Source organism: Heterodontus francisci, chromosome 18 (assembly GCF_036365525.1).
Source record: "Heterodontus francisci isolate sHetFra1 chromosome 18, sHetFra1.hap1, whole genome shotgun sequence".
Taxonomy (NCBI): Eukaryota; Metazoa; Chordata; class Chondrichthyes; order Heterodontiformes; family Heterodontidae; genus Heterodontus; species Heterodontus francisci.
Window position 1 is genome coordinate 69262414 of NC_090388.1, and position 24593 is coordinate 69287006.

The 24593-nt window shown below is 43.2% G+C and overlaps 1 protein-coding gene across 1 annotated transcript in view; it reads left to right on the top strand.

The window, feature by feature from the left end:
- Positions 1 to 24593, top strand: part of LOC137379705 (sortilin-like) — a 163162-nt gene that overhangs the window by 79219 nt on the left and 59350 nt on the right. Inside the window, exons 4-9 of the mRNA XM_068050940.1 lie at positions 11116 to 11218; positions 11322 to 11501; positions 11663 to 11736; positions 12538 to 12584; positions 19860 to 19996; positions 22538 to 22621. Of these exons, the coding sequence (XP_067907041.1) occupies positions 11116 to 11218; positions 11322 to 11501; positions 11663 to 11736; positions 12538 to 12584; positions 19860 to 19996; positions 22538 to 22621 (625 nt within the window). The remainder of the gene's footprint in view (positions 1 to 11115; positions 11219 to 11321; positions 11502 to 11662; positions 11737 to 12537; positions 12585 to 19859; positions 19997 to 22537; positions 22622 to 24593) is intronic.

Genomic DNA, 24593 nt, shown 5'->3' on the forward strand with positions numbered 1-24593 from the left:
ATCCATCTCAGCCTCCTCCTGAAGTCCCCAGCATCACAGATGCCAGTCTTCAGCCAATTCGATTCACTCCACGTGATATCAAGAAACGACTGAAGGTACTGGATACTGCAAAAGCTATGGGCCCTGACAATATTATGGCAACAGTACTGAAGACCTGTGCTCCGGAACTTGCCGCGCCCCTACCAAGCTGTTCCAGTACAGCTACAACACTGGCATCTACCCTGCAATGTGGAAAATTTCCCAGGTATGTCCTGTACACAAAAAGCAGGACAAGTCCAACCCGGCCAATTACCGCCCCATCAGCCTACTCTCAATCATCAGTAAAGTGATGGAAGGTGTCATCAACAGTGCCATCAAGCGGCACTTGCTGAGCAATAACCTGCTCAGTGACGCTCAGTTTGGGTTCCGCCAGGGCCACTCAGCTCCTGACCTCATTACAGCCTTGATTCAAACATGGACAAAAGAGCTGAACTCGAGGTGAGGTGAGAGTGACTGCCCTTGACATCAAGGCAGCATTTGATCGAGTATGGCATCAAGGAGCCCAAGCAAAACTGAGGTCAATGGGAATCGGGGGGGGGAAACCCTCCGCTGGCTGGAGTCATACCTCGCGCAAAGGAAGATGGTTGTGGTTGTTGGAGCTCATCTGAGCTCCAGGACATCACTGCAGGAGTTCCTCAGGGTAGTGTCCTAGGCCCAACCATCTTCAGCTCCTTCATCAATGACCTTCCTTCAATCATAAGGTCAGAAGTGGGAATGTTCGCTGATGATTGCACAATGTTCAGCACCATTCGCGACTCCTCAGATACTGAAGCAGTCTGTGTAGAAATGTAGCAAGACCTGGACAATATCCAGGCTTGGGCTGATAAATGGCAAGTAACATTCACGCCACACAAGTGCCAGGCAATGACTATCTCCAACAAGAGAGAATCTAACCATCTTCCTTTGACATTCAACAGCATTACCATCGCTGAATCCCCCACTATCAACATCCTAGGGGCTACCATTGACCAGAAACTGAACTGGAGTAGCCATATAAATACGGTGGCTACAAGAGCAGGTCAGAGGCTCGGAATCCTGCGGCGAGTAACTCACCTCCTGACTCCCCAAAGCCTGTCCACCATCTACAAGGCACAAGTCAGGAGTGTGATGGAATAGTCTCCACTTGCCTGGATGGATGCAGCTCCAACAACACTCAAGAAGCTCGACACCATCCAGGACAAAGCAGCCTGCTTGATTAGCACCCCATCTACAAACATTCACTCCCTCCACCACCGACGCACAGTGGCAGCAGTGTGTACCATCTACAAGATGCACAGCAGTAATGCACCAAGGCTCCTTAGACGGCAACTTCCAATCCCGCGACCTCTGCCAACTAGAAGGACAAGGGCAGCAAATACATGGGAACACCACCACCTGCAAGTTCCCCTCCAAGTCACACACCATCCTCACTTGGAACTATATCGCCGTTCCTTCACTGTCGCTGGGTCAAAATCCTGGAACTCCCTTCCTAACAGCACTGTGGGTGTACCTACCCCAGATGGACTGCAGCGGTTCAAAAAGGCTGCTCACCACCACCTTCTGAAGGGCAGTTAGGGATGGACAATAAATGCTGGCCTGGCCAATGATGCCTGCACCCCATGAATGAATTTTTAAAAAATTGCAGTACGATAACATGGATACAATTAATCTTCAGCTGCAGTGGTCTCGCTTGTTTGTGCAGGTTGGTATCTGAAGCAGACTTGGGTCTCAACCCATATGTAATATAATGGTTAGAATCTTGGAAGTATTAGAAATTTAGAAACGTTTCTACAGGATATAATCGGCTCTTGAGTATAAATGACCAAAAAGCCTGTACATTTCACTGTATCCACCACCAGTTGTTGAAAACTAAATCAGGCAACTGGTATTGCAAAGTGACCAGAGGACCAGCTCTGGAATGCCACCCACTTTCTGCTCCTGTGGCAGTGGCCTCAAGCAGGCGGGCATTTCATTTACATATCAATTTGGGGGACATGGTCATTCTGCACATCATTTCCCATAATCCGGGCATGCAGGGTGTCCAACATAAATCCCACCTATTTGAAATGGGTGTCAAGCGCTGCTTCATTGTGGCATGGTGCAGTAAGAAAAAGCTAAAACGATTTTATTTCTTATCTGGTCATCTTCATTATTTTACCCTAATAGTATTTAAACCCCGATGAGCCCTTGTGTCTGTTATGAATTATTTATTTTCTGCACTAATGGGTTTCAACACATGTGTAATATGTTGTAGTTAAGGAGGAATGTGAAATATTGGATGGGATAAACACAGAGAGGAAATATTAAGGGATTTAGCATCTCTAAAGTGGATAAATTATCCGGCCAAGATGAAATGTATCCCAGGCTATGAAGAGAAGCAAGGAAGAAACACTGGAGGCTCTGGCCATCTTTTATCAATCCTCTTAGGGAACAGGCATGGTGCTGGAGGACAGTTAATGATGTACAGTTGTTTCAAAAGGGAGGAAGGGTTAGACCAAGGGAAGGTGGCAAGTTGGATCCAAAGTTAACAGTGGCAGGAAGCAAAGGATAATGGTCGATGGATGTTTTTGTGACTGGAAGGCTGTTTTCATTGGGGTTTCACAGGGCTCTGCACTAGGTCCCATGCTTTTCGTGGTATACATAACAATGATAACTGTAAAGGGCATGATTAAGAAGTTTACAGATGAAACAGAAACTGGCTGTGTTGTTGATGGTGAGGAAGAATGCTGTAGACTGCAGGAAAATATCAATGGGCTGGGGTCAGGTGGGCAGAAAAATGGCAAACAGAATTCAATAAAAAGACTTGCTTTTATGTAGCACTTTTCAAGACCACCAACTATCTCAAAGCACTTTAAAGCCAAAACTTTTCAAATGTAGACAATGTTGTAATGTAGGAAATGCTGAGAATTGTGAGGTAATACATTTCGGGAGGGCATTGGAATACACAATAAGTGGCAGGGTTCTGAGAAGTGTTGTGGAACAGAGGGACCTTGGAGTACATGTGCATAGATCCCTGAAGGTACCACGCCAGATAGATAAGGTGGTTAAGAAGACATTTAGGATACTTTATTAGCCAAGGCATAGAATAAAAGAGCAGGGAGGTTATGCTGAAATTGTAAATAAACATTAGTTGGGCCACAGCTAGAGTACTGTGTACAGTTGTGGTTACTGCATTACGGGAAGGATGTGATTGCACTGGAAAGGGTACAGAGGATATTTACAAGGATGTTGCCAGCACTGAAAAATTTTAGCTATGAGGAATGATTGGATAGGCTGGGGTTGTTTTCTTTGGACCAGAGGTGGCTAAGGGGAGATCTAATTGTGGCACATAAAATGATGAGGGACCTGGATAGGAAGGCCCTATTCTCCTTCGCAGAGAGGTCAATAACAAGGGGGCATAGATTTGAAGTAATTGGCAGAAGGATTAGAGCGGAGTTGAGGAGGACACACTGCCTGAAAGGGTGGTAGAGGCAGAAACCTTCATAATGTTTAAAAAATACTTGGATATGCACTTGAAGTGCTGGAAGCTGTAGGGCTATGGACCAAGAGCTGGACAGCTGTCTTTTGGCCAGCACAGACACAATGAGCCAAATGGCCTCCTTCGTGCTGTAAATTTTCTTTGTTTCCCAATGGAAAATCTCCTACCTGACATGTTTGGAAGAGGTGATGGACCTATGAAGGAATCCTTGGCAGGTTAAGCTGCATAATCTTTGCCCTGCTGCTGGTGCCTGTGCGCCTCACTTTGGTGGCTGATCAGCATTGGTGGAGGGTGCTATTGACAAGGGAATCTGGGAAGATGCCACCACTAAGATATATAAATCCCCAGTAACCGAAATGTTGAATCTTCCTTGAAGGCACCCCGGTCACAATACATCATTCTTTCAGTGATAATTCATGAAAGAAGGCATGACAAGGTGTTCAACAGCCAATGGCATGCCATTGGCCACGTCTGCCTAGATGAATCCACACATTACTGCAGGCACAGCTCTATGGCAATGACTGTGGGGCCTGTCTCATATTCAGATCTGGAGCACCAGATGCAGGTCTGTAACAGCACTTGCAGCTATCACACAGCACGCGCAACTTCCACTTAAAGTAACCATCAACAACAACAACAACAAACAACTTGCATTTATATAGTACCTTTACCATAGGAAAAACTTCCCAAATGCCTCACACAGGTGTAATCAGACAAAGCTGCATGCCAAGGCATTGAAGAAGCTATTAGGAGAGATGATCAAAAGCTTGGATGAAGAGGTGGGTTTTAAGTGGTGGTGGTGGGAGAGGGGGTATCTTAAAGGTAGAGAAGTTTAGGGAGCATGAGGCCGAGATGGTCAAAAGCATGGCTGCCGGGGGTGCGACGGAGCATTTGGGGCTGTTAGGAGGGGGATTGCAGAGCACAGGAGTTTACAGTTGAGATTGCAGCCTCAAGCCTGTCTCCACCTGCTTGCAGGCATGCTAGGAAGCTGACACATTGGGTATGGAGTGACATGTGGAGGACCATAAGGAATCACTTCCGTGTCCTGGGAGGGAGTCAAGGGGAAGCAGATGCTGGACTGTGCTATCACTTGCTTACAGACTTATGCCAACCAACTAGGATTATTTTATCTTCAATTTTGCTCTTCACTTCTTCACCCAGCACCTTCAAATTTGATGAACAATATTAATGGATTGAGAAGCCTTTAAACGCTCTTAGATCTTTCAGAGTTTTTTGAACCCCATTTTAACTGCCTTCTTTTAATTGTTCCTGCCTTTCTAAATGGCACTTGCATACAAATTTAATTTTTTCTGCCCCCCCCCCCGGAAAATATGCTCGCTATAACTGCTCAGATCTGTGTTACGACAAAGGCGTAAGTAATGCACTGTTAATTCAGTCCCACTGCTCCACAGGTCATAGCATATTAGTAAAGTTTCCTACCTACTGGAAGTAGCCAAATTATACACACTATTTGCTCCCAGAATAAAGCACACCAAACCAGGTTTCTTTGAACAACAAAATTAGCTATTTATTAATAAACTAAGTCTTAAACAATAATGAGATAACTCTATATGTGAAAAAGAATTTTAAAAAACTTCTTATTCTTCCTCACTCTCATGCGTACACACACATACTCTAAAAAAAAAAAACCAGTTAACTGGTGAAAAAGGCTTTTCAGTTTACAACTGTTTCTTAGGAATAATAAAATAATTGCATTGTCACAGCGTGGTAGGATATTTCCGGGTCGGTGAGGTGTCCCAGAGTCAAAAATGCGGATGCCACTCACAGTCTCTCCAGGCAAGGTTGATGAACAGTCTGTGATAGGTAGGCTTTCAAGGGAATTTGTCTATAGCAGGCATCACACAGGTCTTTCAGCAAAGCTAACAACAGGTCTGCTTGGGTTTTGAAGTCGCAGTCTAGCAATAGAAGTTTTCTTGAGATTTCAAGATCTCCCAAAACACAAATGGCAACAGGGATTCCTCTTGAGGCAGGGATTCTTGAGAGACTGGAGGCAATAGGAGTCTGCTACCTTTAAAAATGCAGGGCTTCCTCTTTGCAAAGCAATCTTCCTCCACAGAGCGCAGCAACTTCTCTTTTCCTGAGTCTTTTCTCTCTTCAGGGGTCTTTTCCTCTCTCCAGGCAGACCACAGCCACACCTCAAATGTAAGATTTCTTTTTCCAAGAGAGGCAAGTCTTCTTTTAAAAAGAGTAGGTCTTTTCTTCGGTCTGAAAAACAGGTCCCATCCCGCTCACTGTATGCTGCTGGTCCAGCCCACACTTCTTTCACAATACAAAGTGAAACTAAAACCCACAATCAAGTCATGTGACAGTCATAAATCTTCCTGTCATTTCCTGTTGAGCTGCTTGGAAACAGGTGCCTTGCAGTCTGTGCACACTTCACTCAGTCCACAATTCAAATATCAGCTCTTAATGCACATTTTGCAAAGAAAAATAGGAACACTCACATAACATCTGCCCCTGGAGCTAAGCCAATGAGCTGACTTTGAAATGTTTAGTGCAAAAGGACACTTGCCATTTGAAAATGAAAATCAGGCAGTTTCTATGATGGCCGGCAGGTAATCTGCTCCACCAGCTTACCACCAGAGCAGTGAAGGTGAAAATTACCCACTTCGAGTTGAGATTGTCCCTACCAGTAGGCTTTCTGAAATGCCAGTGTGATGAAAAGTAGTGTTTTAATACAGATCAAAGTTCAATAAACTTTATAGCCTGAAGTGCAATTAGCAAATAACTACTAACTCTGCAAAATTTAAATATTCATATTCAACATAATTAAAGTACAGTTGGGAAATCTTAATCATGGCTGCTTTGTATTTTAACCCAATAATCCCAACTATACAATGTGTAGGATCAGTAACTGGTGTGATAGAAGCTTATTAACTCAGATGAATTGACTAAAATTTATTGTACTTCTGTAACATAAAAACCCAGCCAAAATGATTTTCTTGTGGCATAATATTGGCGAGGGAGAAGTAAAAGAGTTCACTCTGCACCAGTGAGCATTACCTGTAACCATAACAACTCCTGCCTCATAATTGCTGTTGAGCTTCCTCAGGTGTGAATACAACAAATACACTAATGCTGTACAGAAAAGAAACAAATTACATCACCACCAGGGATGGTAGCATCAAGTGATGCTGATCTCTGACTTTTGCCCACAGCTAGGAATGTCTGAAGACCGTACTGTGACAGTGTGGCAAGCGCTGTGTATGGTTCTTGCATTATCCTGTTCCTATCCTCCTACCTACCATGAAAGGTGCGTGAAAGCAAACTCAGACGATCTGTATGACGAGCAGTCCAAGAACGATGACATGCTCTCTACCCTTTAGTCTGGTAACCAACAATCTGAACTACATGACACGATCAACAGCCCTGAGTGCTTCGCCTGTCATTGGGGGTAAAATTCAACTTTGTGATGGCACAAAACAGGCAATAGTGGACGGGCATCTATATTCAATGGTGAGGAAACTCAGATGGGCTGTATGATGAGTGGCAGTTCTACTGCACCCTGATCCGCACCTCCACCTCCACATTGTGTTTTTAATTATCCATTACAATGAAATGACAAAGAAACGTGAGGTAGAAATTAGTACAAGTGTATCAGTTTCTTGGGCATAAAATGAGTGCAAAGCATATCAATTTAGTAGTGGTCAGCATGCACCCTGGGCAGGCTGCTAAATTTGCTGGATTTTTTTTGGTATCCTGTGTTCCTTGAACATGTTACTGAGGGACCTAGACCTGTTGAAGGACTTCTCTACACAGGCCGAGACCAAAATTTGGAGCGAAGAGGAGCACTGTTACTCCCCTGACTCCATATTCCTTGCAATCACACCAGCCCCATCCCATTTCCTGCTCCCAACTGCACCTCCCCCTCCCCCCCCCCCCACCACCCCCCACAACCCAAAAAAAAATCCAAAATTGATTTTTCTCGTGGGTTGGGTGAGCTACCTTTGGAGACTCATCCGGCCCTGACAACTCGTCTTCAATATGTAGATGAGGCCAGAGGACCAATTCTTGATGCTTGCAATCCTGAATCTGCGTCCAGCACCAGGCAAAATAAAAATCTACCCCTTTGTCTAACAAACATTACAAAAATAAAGGAAGTACCAAAATAAATTGAGTGACAACCAAGGTACAACGGCATCTTGGTCAAACACTTTGCCATGAGTAAGAAGAAGATTACCCTGAAGCATTCTGATTTGCTGCTTCATTGCACTCAATGCATGGCCCAGATTTTGGGGTCATTGGCAAAGCGATGGCATTCGCTGCAGACTACACAGAGAGAAACAAACATTCCTGGTTCGTTGGCTGCAGCGAAAACTTCCTTTTCTTGCTGCAACAGGGCCTGCCATCAGGAGAAACAGCAAGGTCTTCCAGTGAGGCACATTGCTGGCAAAGCCACACCACCCCCTAGTGATGTTACGAGCAGAAGATACGTCCTTTGAGGTCAGTCTTAGCTCAATGGCAGGTGAGTTTTTTTATAATTTTAAATATTTTAAAACAGTTATGACACTTTTTAAAACTGTTACAAACTTTTAAATATTGAGACAGAGGGAGAAGGGGTGAGGAATGGAGGTAGATAGAGAGAGAGAGACAGGCGCCACAAAGTTCTGTGACAATTCTCTCTGGCCCTGGCTTTGTCTGAACCTCCTGTCTGCTGGACTCTGTCCCTGGGATATCATCGCCACCTGGCTCCTCTCCCCACCACTCTCTCATGTCCAGCTCATCTGCAGACCCACCCCTTCACCCCTCGCCCGGCTCCTCAGACCCGCCAATGTTGGAAACAGCACTTGATGGGAGGGGGAAAATGCAATGAAACCGCAAATACCTAACCATAGTAACAATTGTCAACCGCTCCAAACAATCATTTCTGTTTAACAGTTACATGATCGCCTACAGTAACAACGGTGTTTTTCTTTAAAGTATGAACAAAATTGTAATTACGTATTTCTACTAATATCTTTAAAATTTAGTTTAACTCACTATTTCGATCCTAATGAATGCATTTTCAATAACTTCTATCCAACTATTGAAGGAAATTACTACCGCTGACAGAGATTTCATTAATGGAGCAGAAAAAACACAAGGAATGTCATGGATGGTAACAGGCTTTTTGCTCCATTAAAGGCAGCCTCTCCAATACTCTAATCTCCCTTTATACCATACAACTGTGATTTGAATATTGCTGATATTTCCATCTCTACAATCCTGCCTGAGAGATTATCACTCCTTGAATAAACAAGGCCATCCAAATATATCTGCTTTAAATTTACTTTTCACTAATTTAGTCCTTTTCTGACGTATGCCTGTGATTATAAGCCCAAACTCCTTGCACGTAAAAATCCATGCAAGTTGTGGTCAAATGGACAAAATTCTCCCATGACTGGTCCCTACCGCTTTAAGCATTGGAACGGCGGGACCATCAGCATGGGTTCCTCTGGTGTTCATTGAGGCACACCCCAACTTCCTGGTTCTGGCGTAAGTGAAGTTGCCAGAAGTTGTGTTGCTGTTCCAGCCCTCAGTAGCGACTCGTATCTGTTTTGACTGCCAACTGTAAGTTTGTTTAGTTTCTAAACAGAATCTCTCAAACTTGAATTTATGTACATAGAAGACAAATATATACTAGTTGCAATATGGAAACAGGTCATTTGGAAATTGCATTAGATTAGATTAGATTAGATTAGAGATACAGCACTGAAACAGGCCCTTCGGCCCACCGAGTCTGTGCCGAACATCAACCACCCATTTATACTAATCCTACACTAATCCCATATTCCTACCAAACATCCCCACCTGTCCCTATATTTCCCTACCACCTACCTATACTAGTGACAATTTATAATGGCCAATTTACCTATCAACCTGCAAGTCTTTTGGCTTGTGGGAGGAAACCGGAGCACCCGGAGAAAACCCACGCAGACACAGGGAGAACTTGCAAACTCCACACAGGCAGTACCCGGAATCGAACCCGGGTCCCTGGAGCTGTGAGGCTGCAGTGCTAACCACTGCTCCACTGTTGTGTGGTAATAGCGCATGAATGCCTGATACCTGCTTAGCTATCTTAGCAGAGGCATTATTTTTATTTGCTTCATTAACATAGAAAGGAATTTCATATAGGTTTTTGTATACCCATTTTTCATACTAATTTTTAAGCCATCAAAAAACATTAAATGCATCAGGTTTATCTCCTCGTTCTTAATTTGTACTTGCCATGCCCATATTTTCTCTTTTGGTATTCTCTGGTCCAGTTTCTTACTCATGCTTTATTTTTTCCCTCTGTTAATACTCCATCTCTTTTTCAGTTTTCTGTCCTTCATGTATGTGTACTTTTTTTTTTACTGTGCTCTTCACCTTATGTTTTACATCTTTCCATCTGTTAAGTATTTAGAAGAATAGAGTTTGATGAACTCAGTGCTGCCTCACCTCTCTCCCAGTGGGTTAAGGTCTGAGAATAATTGTTGCTGTGTTTTCTGTGTTGTGACTGAAGAGCTAGGGAAAGGAGCACGTCTGGATTTTTGTTACGACCTCAGTGAGATCATTAACGTGAACAATACAAGATATGAACCCCAGCCCAATTTCAAGAATTACATGACAAGGTTTCACCTTTTAAGACTTTTATTGTAACAACTAAACTGAAAGAAATTCCCAATTAACCAAATAGTACTTTGTAAGTAGCTAATCCACCAAATTATAAAGAAAGGTATTTTCTTTACTTATTAAGAATACTTGAAAACTTTACACCATACTTATATGTTATACAGTTCTTTTTGATGACATCTTCTGCGGTTAAAAGTCCCAAACTCCTCCCAGTTACAATGGGTTGGATCTCCCAGACTATTTCAAAAATCAATGTTCTCTTTGCTCACTTCTCTGAGTGCTTCCGACCTGAATTTTCTTGAATAATGTGTTTCCTGGTGATCCTACTGGTCTTCTACTTCTCCGCAAGCTTCAACTTTCAAAACAGGTTCAAGTCTTTGCAACCTTTTACTGTAACAGGCTTCCAAGAGCAGATGGCCCTTCTGTCTTGAGGCTGCAATTGCTGTTTAATTTTCTCTTGCAGCCTGCTGTGAAGCTGCAACCGCTGATTTCCTTCTTCCAGCCTGCTGCAAGGCCACAACTGTTGGTTTCTTCTTTTGCAGCATGTTTGCCTTCAGAAAGTCTATTACATTTATCTGGACTCAGAAGTCAATAGCTTATTGTATTGCTCCAAAAATGCAGAGTTCAGAAGTCTGGTTTCTCAAATCCACTTGGGCCTTTCCATTTTTCCCAGGTTATAACAGCTGCCTGGTACATTTACATCTTCCGAATTACTGACTCCTTGTTTTACGACCTGAAAGTTTGGGAGGGCGAAACCCATTGTTTTTCAGATGTTAGCCCTGCAGTCTCTCTTTTCAGAAGAAAGTCTTTGATCTGTGTTCTCTGTTGTCCTAGTAACCTTTCGCAGAGTGGAGGTGAGGTCGCCTGACCTTCCGGACTCCATTTTGAATTTTAAAAATCATAATTTTAAAAACAATCATGTTACAAGGTCCAGCACTCATAACATTTTTATTCAGTTGTAACTTATTTAGTGAAGATATAGATAAGTGTCCTTTCAATTACAGTGAGGATTATGGGAAAACATTTGCTGATGTCTCACGGCTCCTCAACAGCTATTATATACGGAAGGAATTTGGAATTAATGTCGGACCAGATCATTCCAAGAAGGTGAGATTTTTCAAAATAGTGGAAGCAAGCAGTTTCCTTTCCTGACACAAACCAGGAAACCCCCTACTCAACTATTAATAATGTGCTCCTTTTACTTAAAAAGGTAATTCTGACCGGTGATGTGTCAAAACGAATAGGACATAGTGGAAGTCCTGGTGGTATCATATTTCGATCGTCTGATTCTGGCGAAACATTTTATTCTGTCCAACTACCCTTCCACCCTGCCCAGCCAATGCTCTATCACTCCACCAATTCAGATTGCCTGCTGGCTTACAGTACTGATGTGAGTAACCCAAAGACAAAATCAGCCGAGTTTATTTTTTAAATTTACATTGTCTTTCACTGTTACTGATTAACTGTAAAAATTCAGAAGGCTCCTGTTCAGCTTTTAGCATGTATGTTTGGTAGAAGGTCTCACTTTGACATTGTTTTCTCTCGCTGCAGCATCACCTGTGGCTTTCACAGAACTTTGGTAAAAGGTGGATAAAGATCCATCAATTTGTCTATACATTTTCATGGTAAGTTAGAGATTTTTTTAAACATTGGAAATCAATCTTATGTAAGACCTGTTCTAGAAAGTGTGTTTTGTAGCAACAGGTTTCTAACACTTAGAAAAATTTCACAACAGTTTAAAGCATTTTCCCATTTCTATGCATGAAATAAAGTGTTCCAGTGCTGGTAAATTTACGCATCTTATCTGTTGAATTCTTACCCGACCCCTCCTTTTTCTGACAATATTGTCTTTTCCCATCTCAATTAAAGGTGCCATGACCATACCAAATTGATGGTCAGGAAAAGACCAGTCGGTGCATCAAGCCTGCTCGACACATGATAGCTGGAGCTTTGTAACCAGACACCTCCCCCATCACCCCACAGTCACGCAATCCCATGGGGTTATAGGGGTTGGTGGGAGAAGAGAAAAACTGAGGGCCAGTAATGAGAAAACCACTCTGGAAAATACCTTCTCCACACCCTCAGGCAATTGAAACCAGTCCAAGATATTGTTATATAGGAACAGAAGTAGATCATTCAGCCCTTTGACCTTATTCTACCATTTAGCTAGATCATGGCTGATCTGCACCTCAACTTCATTTATCTTCCTTGATGCTCTCTTACTTAAGAAAAAACTTTACTATCATCACCCAGAAAAGTCTCAAAGTACTTCATATACGGTGAATTAGTTTGATCTACGGTATCCACTGTTAATGCAGCCATTTTATACAGAGATTTTATGGTTCTGTACCACACGTTATTGTAGCTTTCTGACCTGGTAGCCTTATGAAGCTTGATCATTTCTCATGATTTTCTTTGTTTCTTAGGGGCCCTGGAAACACCATTTTCTTCTCAACTCATCCCAACGGCTTTTGTAAGTTTAGGGATTTTAAAAAATATTCTTCTTTTAAAAACCTGAGTAGGTTCTTTCTTAATAATTCTCTCACTTTCATTCTCTCTTTCTCTCTCTGACCCTCTCCTTTTACTCTCCAATTGTTGCCCTTGCTCTCAGTTGTGATAGACTATCCCTTCTCCGCCCCCTCCCACCCCACCTCTCTCTGTACAAATATTTTTATTGTTGGTTGAGATGTAACTATTATGGCTATATTCAGACTGCCTGCCATCAAGTTGTTTAGGCAAGCCCCTCTTGGTGGTCTAATGCTACCATACAGGGTAGTGCAAGCCTTACACATCATAGGATCCCAGGCTCAGTACCCTGCCTAGGCTGAGTTGTCTGATCTGATCCAGTGGAGTGCGACAGTTAGCCCCCATACGCTTAGACCAGGAAAAGGGAAAATGCAGCCAGACTTCCCACTCCTGTCGTCCAGTGACTCCTATTTATGCATGGGCGTGATTGAAAACAGGATCTAGCTTGAGTCTGATGACCTCTACCCTACCGTCAAATAGCCTGCTGACACTTGCTGGGGATGACAATTAATTTGGGCGGTAGCACAAAACAGGCGATAGCGAATCAGCAGCCTGTTTTAAACCCATCAAAGTCAATGAAAAAGAAAATTAGGTGGGGTATAAAATGGATGCTGATTTGTTATTGTCTGTTTTGTGTTGCCTTGTTAGACTAATTTCACTCCCATTATTTTGCCAGTTACTTGAATTGTACTTGTACAAGTACTAGATGATTACCAACACCTCTAGAATTGTACTTTAGCAAAAGTCAGCACATGAAGAAGGGAGAAACTCAGAATAAAGGCCTTTGAGATACTATCTCTGGTAAATACATTCATGTAGTACCCAGATAGGAACACTGTACATTCTGATAAACAATGGTCTGGATTTTACCAAGCCCCAGCCGTTGTGATCTGTGGCGGGGGTGGGGTGGGAGGGAGGATGGGTGGGCCTGAAGATGAGTCTGGAAGAGGCCTGCCAGAGACCTCGACGCCTGGAGGGCCCAGCCCGATCCTCCTGGCGGCGAGGCTCTGTGGTGGCCCCCCACCACTGGGCGACGGGACCAGAATTTAAATATTTAAATTAATAAAATGAATACATTTAAATGGACTTACCTTCAATCTTCCAGGCCCGCCGCGATCTTCAGCATGGCGGCCAGCATTCCCCCGCCTCCAATTCCCCATCCGGGGAAAGGCGGTGTGACACTGATTGGGAGGGGTTAATTTTTTTTTGTGATGTTGGGGAGATGGAGTCAAATAACATAAAATGTGTTTAGGAGATGGTGGGAAGGGGTGAACTCTAAACTTTGTGTAGTCTCGTAGGGTTGGTCACATTTAAAATATATAAGTGTGTTAGGGAGGAAAGGGAAAATAATTAATGCAAATGCTATTGGGGTGGGAAAGGGGCATTCGAAATTTATTGTATATTTTTTGGGGTGAAACCTAATTAAAAATTTAAATGAGCTGGCAGTGCTGACTGCTCTGAAAAATAGCACTAGCACCAACGCACAGGCAGCTGACTCATTTCCGGGGACGGACAGCCAGCCCCCTCCATGTGATTTGTGGTGGTGTGGGGTGGGGGGGGGGGGGCGGATGCAGTGCTGGCTACCCCATCCATTTAAATGAGCTGCCGCGCATGAGACCACAGTGGCTGCTTGGCGTGCAGCCCGCATTTGCAGTCCGCCATTTCTTGAGCTCGCTGCTGAGATCGGCAGCGGGCTCTTAAAATCCAATCCAATATGTTAGTCTACTACCAGTGGTATGACGGCACCAAATTCAATGCGAGATGAATTTGTTCACATTTGCTGCCTCAAAAAGCAGAAGTCAGGCATTTAACCTACACCAGTGAATGTGACAGTCCTTACCAGTGTTGGTGAAGGTTCTAAAATGGAGTACAAAGCCAAAGTGTAAAGATGACACTTTTCAGAAGCAGAACTGCTTGTTCGAGTCAAACGTTAAGTTGCCTTTTTGGTATAAAACGTTCTCTTGAAGGCATAACAAAGCTTGAACATTGATTACAAGTACAGGCAACACAACTTCCAAGATTCCACAAAGTCACAGGATTGCTTTAAACATATCCGTGAAAGAACAATAATGATGAAGGTCATTTGCACATTACAGTGAAGAAGCGAAGAAACATTTATATTTTTAAAAAAAAGTAAGACTAAGTTGGCCTGAGCACACCATTGACAAATCTGGATAAGGGCAACAGTACCCCTCAGGATTAGAACTCTCTGGTAAGTGTGAAATATATATTTAATTTTCATAAACTGTTAGCATATACAGTAGAAACAATATGTAAACGCCATCATGAATCTACTTGGTAAAGATCAGTTTGTAAGTAGCGAAAGAATGTGAAATATATTCTGAGCCCAAAAAACCTTATGCCCACTGGCATTCTGGGATGGGAGGCAGGTCCTGGAGGTTCTGTGGGAGCTGAGACCCAGGAAGGACCCAGGAATCTGGGTCTCTTCCCAGAGAACCTCTGTTGGCGCCTAGGGTGGGTGGAAATTCTGCCTGCTCCAAGCATGGCCCTTGACATCTGAGGAAGGGGAGTGAGTGGAGGGGGAGGAATTTTTCTTGCCGAGAATTCCTTCAGCCCTGGCCTCCATTCTGCCTAGTCATCTGAATGCTGGGAAAGAGCTCTTATGCAGGTCAGTTTAGAGGAAGACGTGACATTCCACCTGCAGATTCCTGGCTTGGGCATCAATGAAACGTGGCTGGTACAATCTGTAATGTCAGCCCCCTTGTAAAGGATGGTAACCAATGTGGTGCAAGCTGGCCTCTGAGTGACCTGACACTGCTGCTTTTTTCTTCCCTTTCTCCTTCATTGGGCACCCAGAATGTGCCCGTAGTGGCACAGGTGCCTGCTAACATAGTTAAATGAAATGATCCTGCTCTGACCCCAAACTCCAGCTGGTTTGAGATTGGAAGTTGGCTGTGCCAGTTCTATCATACTTGAGCTTGTGGAATGAGCTTGATGATTTTGCAGGCCCCCTTGCCCAGACTATTTCACTGCACTTGAGCTGCATGAGTTATTCAGTGCTTCTCTGGTGCCTGCATTAGTTCATCTACATTTTCAGTACGTCTGTAGTCAAGCAGAATTAATGGAATAATTTAATTTGTGTTCTGACAGATGGATCATCTTCATTTATGTCTGTTGAAATCAACCCTGAAAAAGTGAAGGTTTCAGAGAAGTACAGCGAGGATATTGAAACTTCAGGTGCTGGAATGATGATCCAACAGCAGCAAACCAGGGACTGTATTATACTTTGTACTGCAAATGAGCAGGCAAACTATTTGGCTGTTGGCAAATCCTAACTGGACTGCCTTTGGAGTACATCATATAAGACCAGGACCCACAGATGCTTGTCCACTGTTTTGAGAGCCTGCTGGTAGGGGTTATGTACTGTTTTCTGAACCATTAATGGTGCCCATATTAATGTGCAATCTGATAATGTCCAGATGTACAGTCGCACATTTAGCTTGCACACTGTGCAATTTGCTCACTGCTGTGAAGCCAGAAACTTTCCTCTGTGCTGTTCCAAGCATCTCCTTTAATCAGCACAGTGCCTTCCATGACAATTCCGGGACTCATATCTGGGTCACCTTGGTGCTCCTCTCGCTCCACCTTTAATCCAGAGTGAAGGATCCTTTGAATCCCAAAGCTTAGCAACCAGTGTTTTTTCCGATCCTTGAGAACAAAGTGATGCACAGATACAATTATAGTTAGTATGCATCACTGTGTTGGTCTTGTTTCTTTTTAAAATCACAATGGTCCAATGGTACAAAGGTCCAGCAGTAACTGAAACCATGGTGAAAATGCAAAATTTCCGTAATGTATTATTTTTCTATTGGTATTCTAGTAAAAGTATATGTATACTTGGCTTGAAAGGAGAAATGAAAAGTATACTTTTACCTGTATGTATTTATCTGACCCTGAAGTAAAGAGATTTATTTTCCAAATGTGTGTCTGCAGTCTCTTCTTTCCACCTCCATTCCAGAATTTCTTTGCATTTCCATTTTATGTGGTTTGAAGCCTTTGATATTTTGGTTGCTTATCTTCCTGTTAGTTTCTGGAAGTTCAAGTCAAGTATGGCTTTATTACATTCTTTGGATCCTGCAGGCTGTATATTGGCTTGACTTGTCTTAAAGAAAATCAAAAATGTATTGCAGCTATTCCGTTCAGAGTGGTGAACTAGTGTAAGCCACTAATAAAAAAAAAGTTGCACATGTTGTAACAGTGTTGAAGACAGAAAAGGTATTAAAGCATAATTCCTTCATGTGCATCGGTTTTCTGTGAATGTTGACATTGCATGTAAATCCAGATTTATTGTGTTATATTTGTTTCATCAGTCAGCAGTATTAAAGCTCGATCTGAGTGTAACATTAATTACCTATACATAGAATTAATAAATAGTTCAGGGTGAATTTTATGGGCCCCCCTGAGGCGGGGTTGGAGGCGGGAGGGACCCCGAGAATTGCGACGGGAGGCAGGAGTGGAGGGCCTGCCATCTCCCCATCGCCAAGCGATTTTTGTCGGGTGGAATAGGCTGCGATGGCCTTCCTGCCCAGAGACCAACTGAGGTCTTTAAGTGACCTATTAACGGCCACTTCAAGGACTCTTCCCCAACCCCGCTGCTGGGATTTAACCAGCAGTGAGGGGTGCCTCCACCAGGTGGGGAGGTTGCCCAGTAATAAGAGGCGCCCTCCCTGCAGTCTTGGAGGTGGTGGCGGCGGGGGTGGGGGGGGTCCATCGTCCATGGGCAATCTGGGCCCCCCTCTCCCTGCACTACATGCCCACCCTCTCACCCACTCCTCCCTCACCAGGGCCTTCCAGCCTGGCCCTGGCAATCCCGCCTCACTTACCTGAGGTACGGGTCTCCAACACTGGGCCTGGGTGCAAGGCTTCTGCAGAACCGGCAGTGGCCACCGCTCCCGGTGGTGCTGCTGATACGGCTGAGCTGTTGGCCTTGTGATTGGCTGGTAACTTTTGGAGGCGGGATTCCCATCTTTAAAAGAATGGGGATCCAGGTGCCGGCCACTTTAGTGCTGGAACAATGCAAGAACACACTGGTGGGGGGAGACTCGGAAAGGCCAAGGCGGAGTTTCCCCCTGCCTTTTTGGCCTGGTGCTGAGCACCCCACCTGGTGCCTCAAAATCCAGCCCCGGATGTGGCAGTGTATTATTTTCTCATGCTCATTGGGAAATACCGAGGAGTGAGTTAGAAGATTACTAATAGTATAACCTTGAGAGGTTAGAAGTAATGATCACAGAGCTGCGCATGTATCTAAATGGGAAAAGGCTTCATTCAGGCCCAAAATCTTATGCGTTCACCAAGTTGCAATGGACAATAAAAATTTAAGTTGTCAAAGATATATTAATTCTGGACACTCAGAATTGCTAATATTTTGATGATTACACTTTATAACTGCTAATATGAGATTGTTTACTTTATGGTTTTCCACTTGCCAAAGATACTTAATGAGGAAGTCCCTGGCCTCAATTTCACATGACATTGGGGGCAACAGAGTTCATCAGAGGGTTTAGTTTAGTTTAGAGATACAGCACTGAAACAGGCCCTTAAGCCCACCGAGTCTGTGACGACCATCAACCACCCATTTATACTAATCCTACACTAATCCCATATTCCTACCACATCCCCACCTGTTCCTATATTTCCCTACCACATACCTATACTAGGGACAATTTATAATGGCCAATTTACCTACCAACCTGCAAGTCTTTTGGCTTGTGGGAGGGAACCGGAGCACCTGGAGAAAACCCACGCAGACACAGGGAGAACTTGCAAACTCCACACAGGCAGTACCCAGAATTGAACCCGGGTCGCTGGAGCTGTGAGGCTGCGGTGCTAACCACTGCGCCACTGTGCCGCACAAGCTAGTGGATGGATATATTAAAAGTAATCGGTAATTATTTTGATCATGTATATCGATCATTTTTGTTACGAAGCATGAAAACTGAGTGCAGCCTTGTTTTGGAAACCTGGAGCCAATTTGATCAATTTCCCCATTCTGGTTAGGTAGCTTGTGATCCATAATGAAGAATTATAATAAATTACCATCAATGAAGATCACAAAAAATTTTAATAGTTACAATTGTATTGGAGAAAAAAATAATGAACATTTTGATTTCAGTTTTTTGAGGCAGTTTTGGAACCTTAACTTGTGTTGTCCTATGAATTTTATAGTTGATATGTGTAATATGTCATTAATCATTATCATCTATCAGAACATTCAGGCTTAAGCTAACAGTTACGGTGCCTCTCAAACATGACTGTGATTCTAGTGATACAATTAGTCTCAAGTCTCCATCTGAGAATAAAAAGCTGCGACTTATCCCGAACACTAACATACATACGAGAACACTAATTAGGAGCAGGAGTAGGCCACTCTGCCCCTCGAGCCTGCTCCGCCATTCAATATATTCATGGCTGAACCGATTACTCCACATTCCCGCCTACTCCCAATAACCTTTCACCCTCTTGCTTATCAAGAATCTATCTACCTCAATTCCGGGTACTGCCTGTGTGGAGTTTGCAAGTTCTCCCTGTGTCTGCGTGGGTTTTCTCCGGGTGCTCCGGTTTCCTCCCACAGCCAAAAGACTTGCAGGTTGATAGGTAAATTGGCCATTATAAATTGTCCCTAGTATAGGTAGGTGGTAGGGGAATATAGGGACAGGTGAGGATGTGGTAGGAATATGGGATTAGTATAAATGGGTGGTTAATGGTCGGCACAGACTCGGTGGGCCGAAGGGCCTGTTTCAGTGCTGTATCTCTAAATCTAAAAATCTCTGCCTTAAAAATATTCAAAGACTCTGCTTCCACTGCCTTTTGAGAAAGAGAGTTCCGAAGATTCACGACCCTCTGTGAGAAAAAATTTCTCTTCATCTCTGTCTTAAATGGGCGACCCCTTATTTTTAAATAGTGACCCCTAGTTCTAGATTCTCCCACAAGCGGAAACATCCTTTCCACAAGACCTCTCAGGACCTTATCTGTTCTTATATGACCTGACAATGAAGTTTTGAAGTGGCTATTATTCTTTGTTCAATATTGCAACCAAGTCGTTAGGTGGGGCCCGAGCCCATAGAGTCACCTTAAGTGATTGAACTACCACCTAGTTAACTAGAAAAAGTGTATAACTACAAAACTAAATAAACGTGATGAGTTTTATGAGGTACAAGCACCATTTGGTTGTTTCATGACGCAAGGCTTTAATATTTTGCAGATGATACAAATGCAAGAGGGGTACTGGAGCTAAAGAAGACAACAGATTTTGGAATAACATTTAGAACGCTTCTCACCAAGGTTTACTCGTTTGGTTTTGCTGGCCGTTTCCTCTTTGCCTCTGTTATCAGTAACCAGGTAAGATGACTATTTGTAAGGAGAGGTAGATATATTGCCAGCTGGTATGTTGAGATTCTGAAGGAATATGTTGAAGCTCAATAAGTGCTCTGGTCAAGCAACAAATGGTGTATTCTATACCATCTGGTAGTCAAGTTATAGAGGGATCATCCAAGCCTTTGGAAGTGTGGCAGAGGAGAGTATCCAGGCTGGTTGCTAATGTTACAGGGATGAGCTGTGAGGAACAATTATATAAACTATAACTCCTTAGCCTTGAAAAGAGACAGATCAAAGGGAATCACCTTATGGGGAAAAAATGAAATGCTTAACAGAAAAGATAAAAAACAATGATGGGGCACTACTTTCAGGAATGGCAGAAGCAAGAGGTGGCAGGGTGTAAGGAACTATTTCTTGAATCTGGTGCTGAAATGGACTTCCAAAGGGGAGTGGTTAAATCCAGCACTTTGGACTCACTCAACAAGCAGCAAGATGCTGTCATGGGAACACAGTAGGGATTGTATTCTGGAAGAAGGAGATGAAATGGATGTAAGGGCTTTTGCTATCCAAATTTACCCTAATATATTTGTTCATGTGCCTTGAAGAGTGAACTGTACAACTACATCAAATGATTTTTGGCATAGATTTACTTAACGTGGTAAAGCTACACACCATTTAGAATCAAGTGCAGGAAATGCAGTAAAGTCCATGGGCTGGATTTTGTGCAGGTGGGGGGAATCCTGCCTCGGCCTTTTCGAGATCACCCTGGCACAATGCTCCGTCGTTCCGGAAGCAAAGTTTCCAGTCAGGATCCCCATCCCTTTAAAGACGGGGATCCCACCTCCAAGAGCTGACGAACAATCACAGGGCCAGCAGCTCAGCAGTATCGGCAGCAACACCGTGAGCGGTGGCCACTGCCGGTATTGCAGGGACCTTGGACCCAGGCCCAGTGCTGAAACCCCTCAGTTAAGTGAGGCAGGGTCGCTGGGGCCAGTTCAGAAGGCCTCAGTGTGAGGGTGGGAGGGTGAGCGTGAAGTGCAGGGGGAGAGGGTCCAGGGAGGTGGCGGTTTTGCTCGTGTGTGCCCTCCATGGGTCACAGATTGTCTGTGGAGAAGGGACGCCCCACCCACTGCCCCAGAGACCGCAGGGAAGGGTGCCTCGTATTACTGGGCGCCCTCCATGCGTGGCAGAGGCACTTCCCTGCCACTGGTTAAATCCCAGCAGGGAAAGGGGTGGGCAAGAGGCCCTTAAGTGGCCGTTAATAGGCAACTTAAGGGCCTCAATCTGCCCCTGAGTGGGAAGGTCGCCATCTGCCTATCCCGCCCCAGCAAAATTGCATGGCGACGGGCCCCCTGCCCCCCACCTCCTGTCGAAATTCTATGAGGCCCTCCGCCTCTGTCCCTATCTTAGGGGGCCCATAAAATCCAGCCCCATATCTGCAAAATGATTCAGCACAGAGTTGGAATGTATCTTTCTTTCTGTATGAATCACCACTGTGCTGCTCTGATGATTAGGTACTAATGGTTGAAGACAGACATCAAGGACCAGAATGTTGTGGGTACCATGCTGGTGTGGAACTTTGGCACTGCACCACATTGATAGAATGTGGCCTTTTTCCTTTGTTGCACAATGTGACAAGTTGCCAGTCTACACTGGATATTCTTAGGGAAGGCACAGAGCAGAAGGTACACACTTCTCTCAGAAGGAAAATCAGCCGGCAAATCACTCCAGGCTGCTCGGGGACACCTTTGTAGTGTTCAAACCAAAATTGATTGTTGACAGTTTTATTGGAATCAGCCTAAAACATCTTGCTTTTCAACAGCAATGAATGTAATGTCCTAATATAAGTGTATCTGTATAATCATAGTGCTCCAAAATAAATGTACAGGTATAATGTGAGGTTAATCCAAGTGCACATGTATAACTTAATGCCCCTCTTTGACTAAGCTTTCGGTCAACTCTCCTAATTTTTCTTCCTTGGACCTGACACCTGTTTTCCTCATGCTGTTGTGAAGCATTTTGGGATCTTTTCCCAAGTTAAAGATGTCACGTAAATGCTGCTTGTTTTTGTCATTGTTTTAAGTCTTTGCAATAGACTGAGACTTCTCTTTTTAGTATAATACTTAGCACTTTGAAATTCTGCATTACATACTTTTGCTGCCCTCTACATAAATTACAGCTCCTGAATCAACCTGAAAAGGAGCAGGTCTGTTATATGTTCACTTCTAGTATCAGTTACTAAAGTATGTGCAATTGTCTCAAAGATTACTTCAGTTCAAACAACACTGATCAAAGCTAGAAATTTGTTTAATATTATCTATGCATGTTAAAGTAACACATTCTGTATGTATTTTATATGGAGAGAACACACACGTACAACCTTCAGTAAATTAATTCCAAATGTTACCTCTTCGTTCCAGTGCCTTAAATGAGTGTCCAATTTTGCTTTGTAATTTGAATAGATTTTGTATGTAACTAAAGATTGTAGGCGTATCTATATAAAAAAGGAAACAATTGTTTTAAAAATCTATTTGAACAGTGTATGAATTTTTTTTTTGTTTTCAGACACTGCCCAGATCGGTTTATGTATCTGCTGATCAGGGTGATTCTTGGAATAAAGCTCAGTTGCCTCCCGTCAGTCATGAACAGGTACATTCAAAATAATCTTCAACACTTGAGTTAATTACTGCTTGTACATTCTTGAGCAATGTCTTCAAGAGCAATTTCAGGCAATGAAAATTATGAGATACTACAATGTACTTAAAGGCAGACGGTAGTCTGTAAATCAAACTTATTTAGCCATAATTTTTTATATATATATATATATATAATGACTGTATAATGTATTGACAATTTGTTTGGAAAGGGGAATGTTTTTCACTTTGGTGCTGTGGTTAAAACTCTTTCATCTGATTCCATTTTTGAGAATGCAATCCCTTTCTTGAAGTAATCTTTCCTCCACCTTCCCTGTGTTTTTTTCTAGTTTTGCAATTGCCCAATGTAAACAAGTGTTTTGGCACTGTTCTCAGGCTGTTGCCAAGCTATCAGTAACTTTGCTTACATTTTGGTGAACTATCTGATCCATAGGATCATGACTGGCATTCAAAACAATTGAGGATCACTGACAGGACCTACTTTTCCCAACCCCACTCCCTCCTGCTCCACTCCATCATACCACATGTTTCAGTACTGTACGATAGACACCTAATGTAATTCAGCTTAGCCCAGTTCTCATTTCTGTTTCTGTTGTTTATGATATTTCCGTTAATTCGTGTTCCCAAGCCTGAGAATGGAGATCTATTAGCTGCTATTGTTGAGTGTAGAACTGATTTTCTACACTTTCTATGATACTATAAAGATTTGGGGAATGAGCAGGGAAATGGGACCAAGTGGAAAGCTCTTTCAGAGAGCTGACACAAGAGCAGTGGGCCAAATGGCCGCCTCCTGTCCTGTAAAATTCTACGATTCTATATTTCTCAAGTGTTTGTACTTCAGAAGAGTACCTCTGTGTATCAGTTAGTTTAGTTTTGGAAACATGTGGATTCTGTTTACAGTAAGAGGGCAGCTTTGAACTGGTTGAGCTGGGTTTTTGCAACTAGATAGCATAAGGATTAACAGTCACAGGAACAGGTGTGTGATTTAAAATTGTTTACACAGCAGGAAGTGTATCTTGTATATAGGCTGCATGAGAATCTGGTCTGTTTTCACTAGGTTGTTGGCAAGCTATCCATCATAGGGGTATCACAGCTGAACTTGATTATCTTCACCTGCAGTCAATATGCCTGTGCTTTCCCCTCCTAGGTCCAGGGGTTCTGAGTCCAATTATATGGCCCAACTGCTGAATGGTTGAGATCAGCGAATGAAGTACTGGCCAGGGATTCAATTGTTCATCATTTCAAAGTTAACAAAGCAATGTTAGTTGGAATATTTTTCACTGAGCATGAACTGATTATGAAGGAAAGGCTTCATAAATAGGATCTGTCCCTGGAGGATTTACAGATATACCACACAATAGGGAAAGGCTTACAAATATAATTTGATGGATCGTCCCTTGATTGTTTGTTATATACTCAATGGAGTAGACTGTAGATCAGATTCATGGACTTGACTTTTCTGATTCTATGCAGCATGTGCTCAGAATTCTTCCTTATCCATTTATTTTATCCATAGATTGTCCTCTTGCATCTGTTTTGTGCCAGTAATTCCTGTTGAATATTTAAGTAACATTACTACTGAAGACTAATTTTTTTACTGTTGTCTCTATTCCGTTTATAGGAATGTGAAACTAGCAATGATGAAATTCTCATTTCTTATTTGCTGTTATTTACTTGATATTGGTGGCAAGCAATTCTGCAATTGAAAATGGTCAGTTTGCTTGACTGTGATGTTTAGAACAGCCAACCTACCTGGGGCTACTTATGAAGCATCAGCGCTTATGGGTTGTGTTTATCCATACTTCTCAGTGTTTTCCACAGCAATGTTCATTTTGTACACACAGTCTCCACCAGAGGGCAGAGAGATTGCTTTTGGACAGTTCCTGCAGTTATTTTTATGGCGTGTACATCTGCAACAACCTGTTTCGCTGTCTAAACTCCCGAACCTGCTTCCTCCTGCCAGCAAG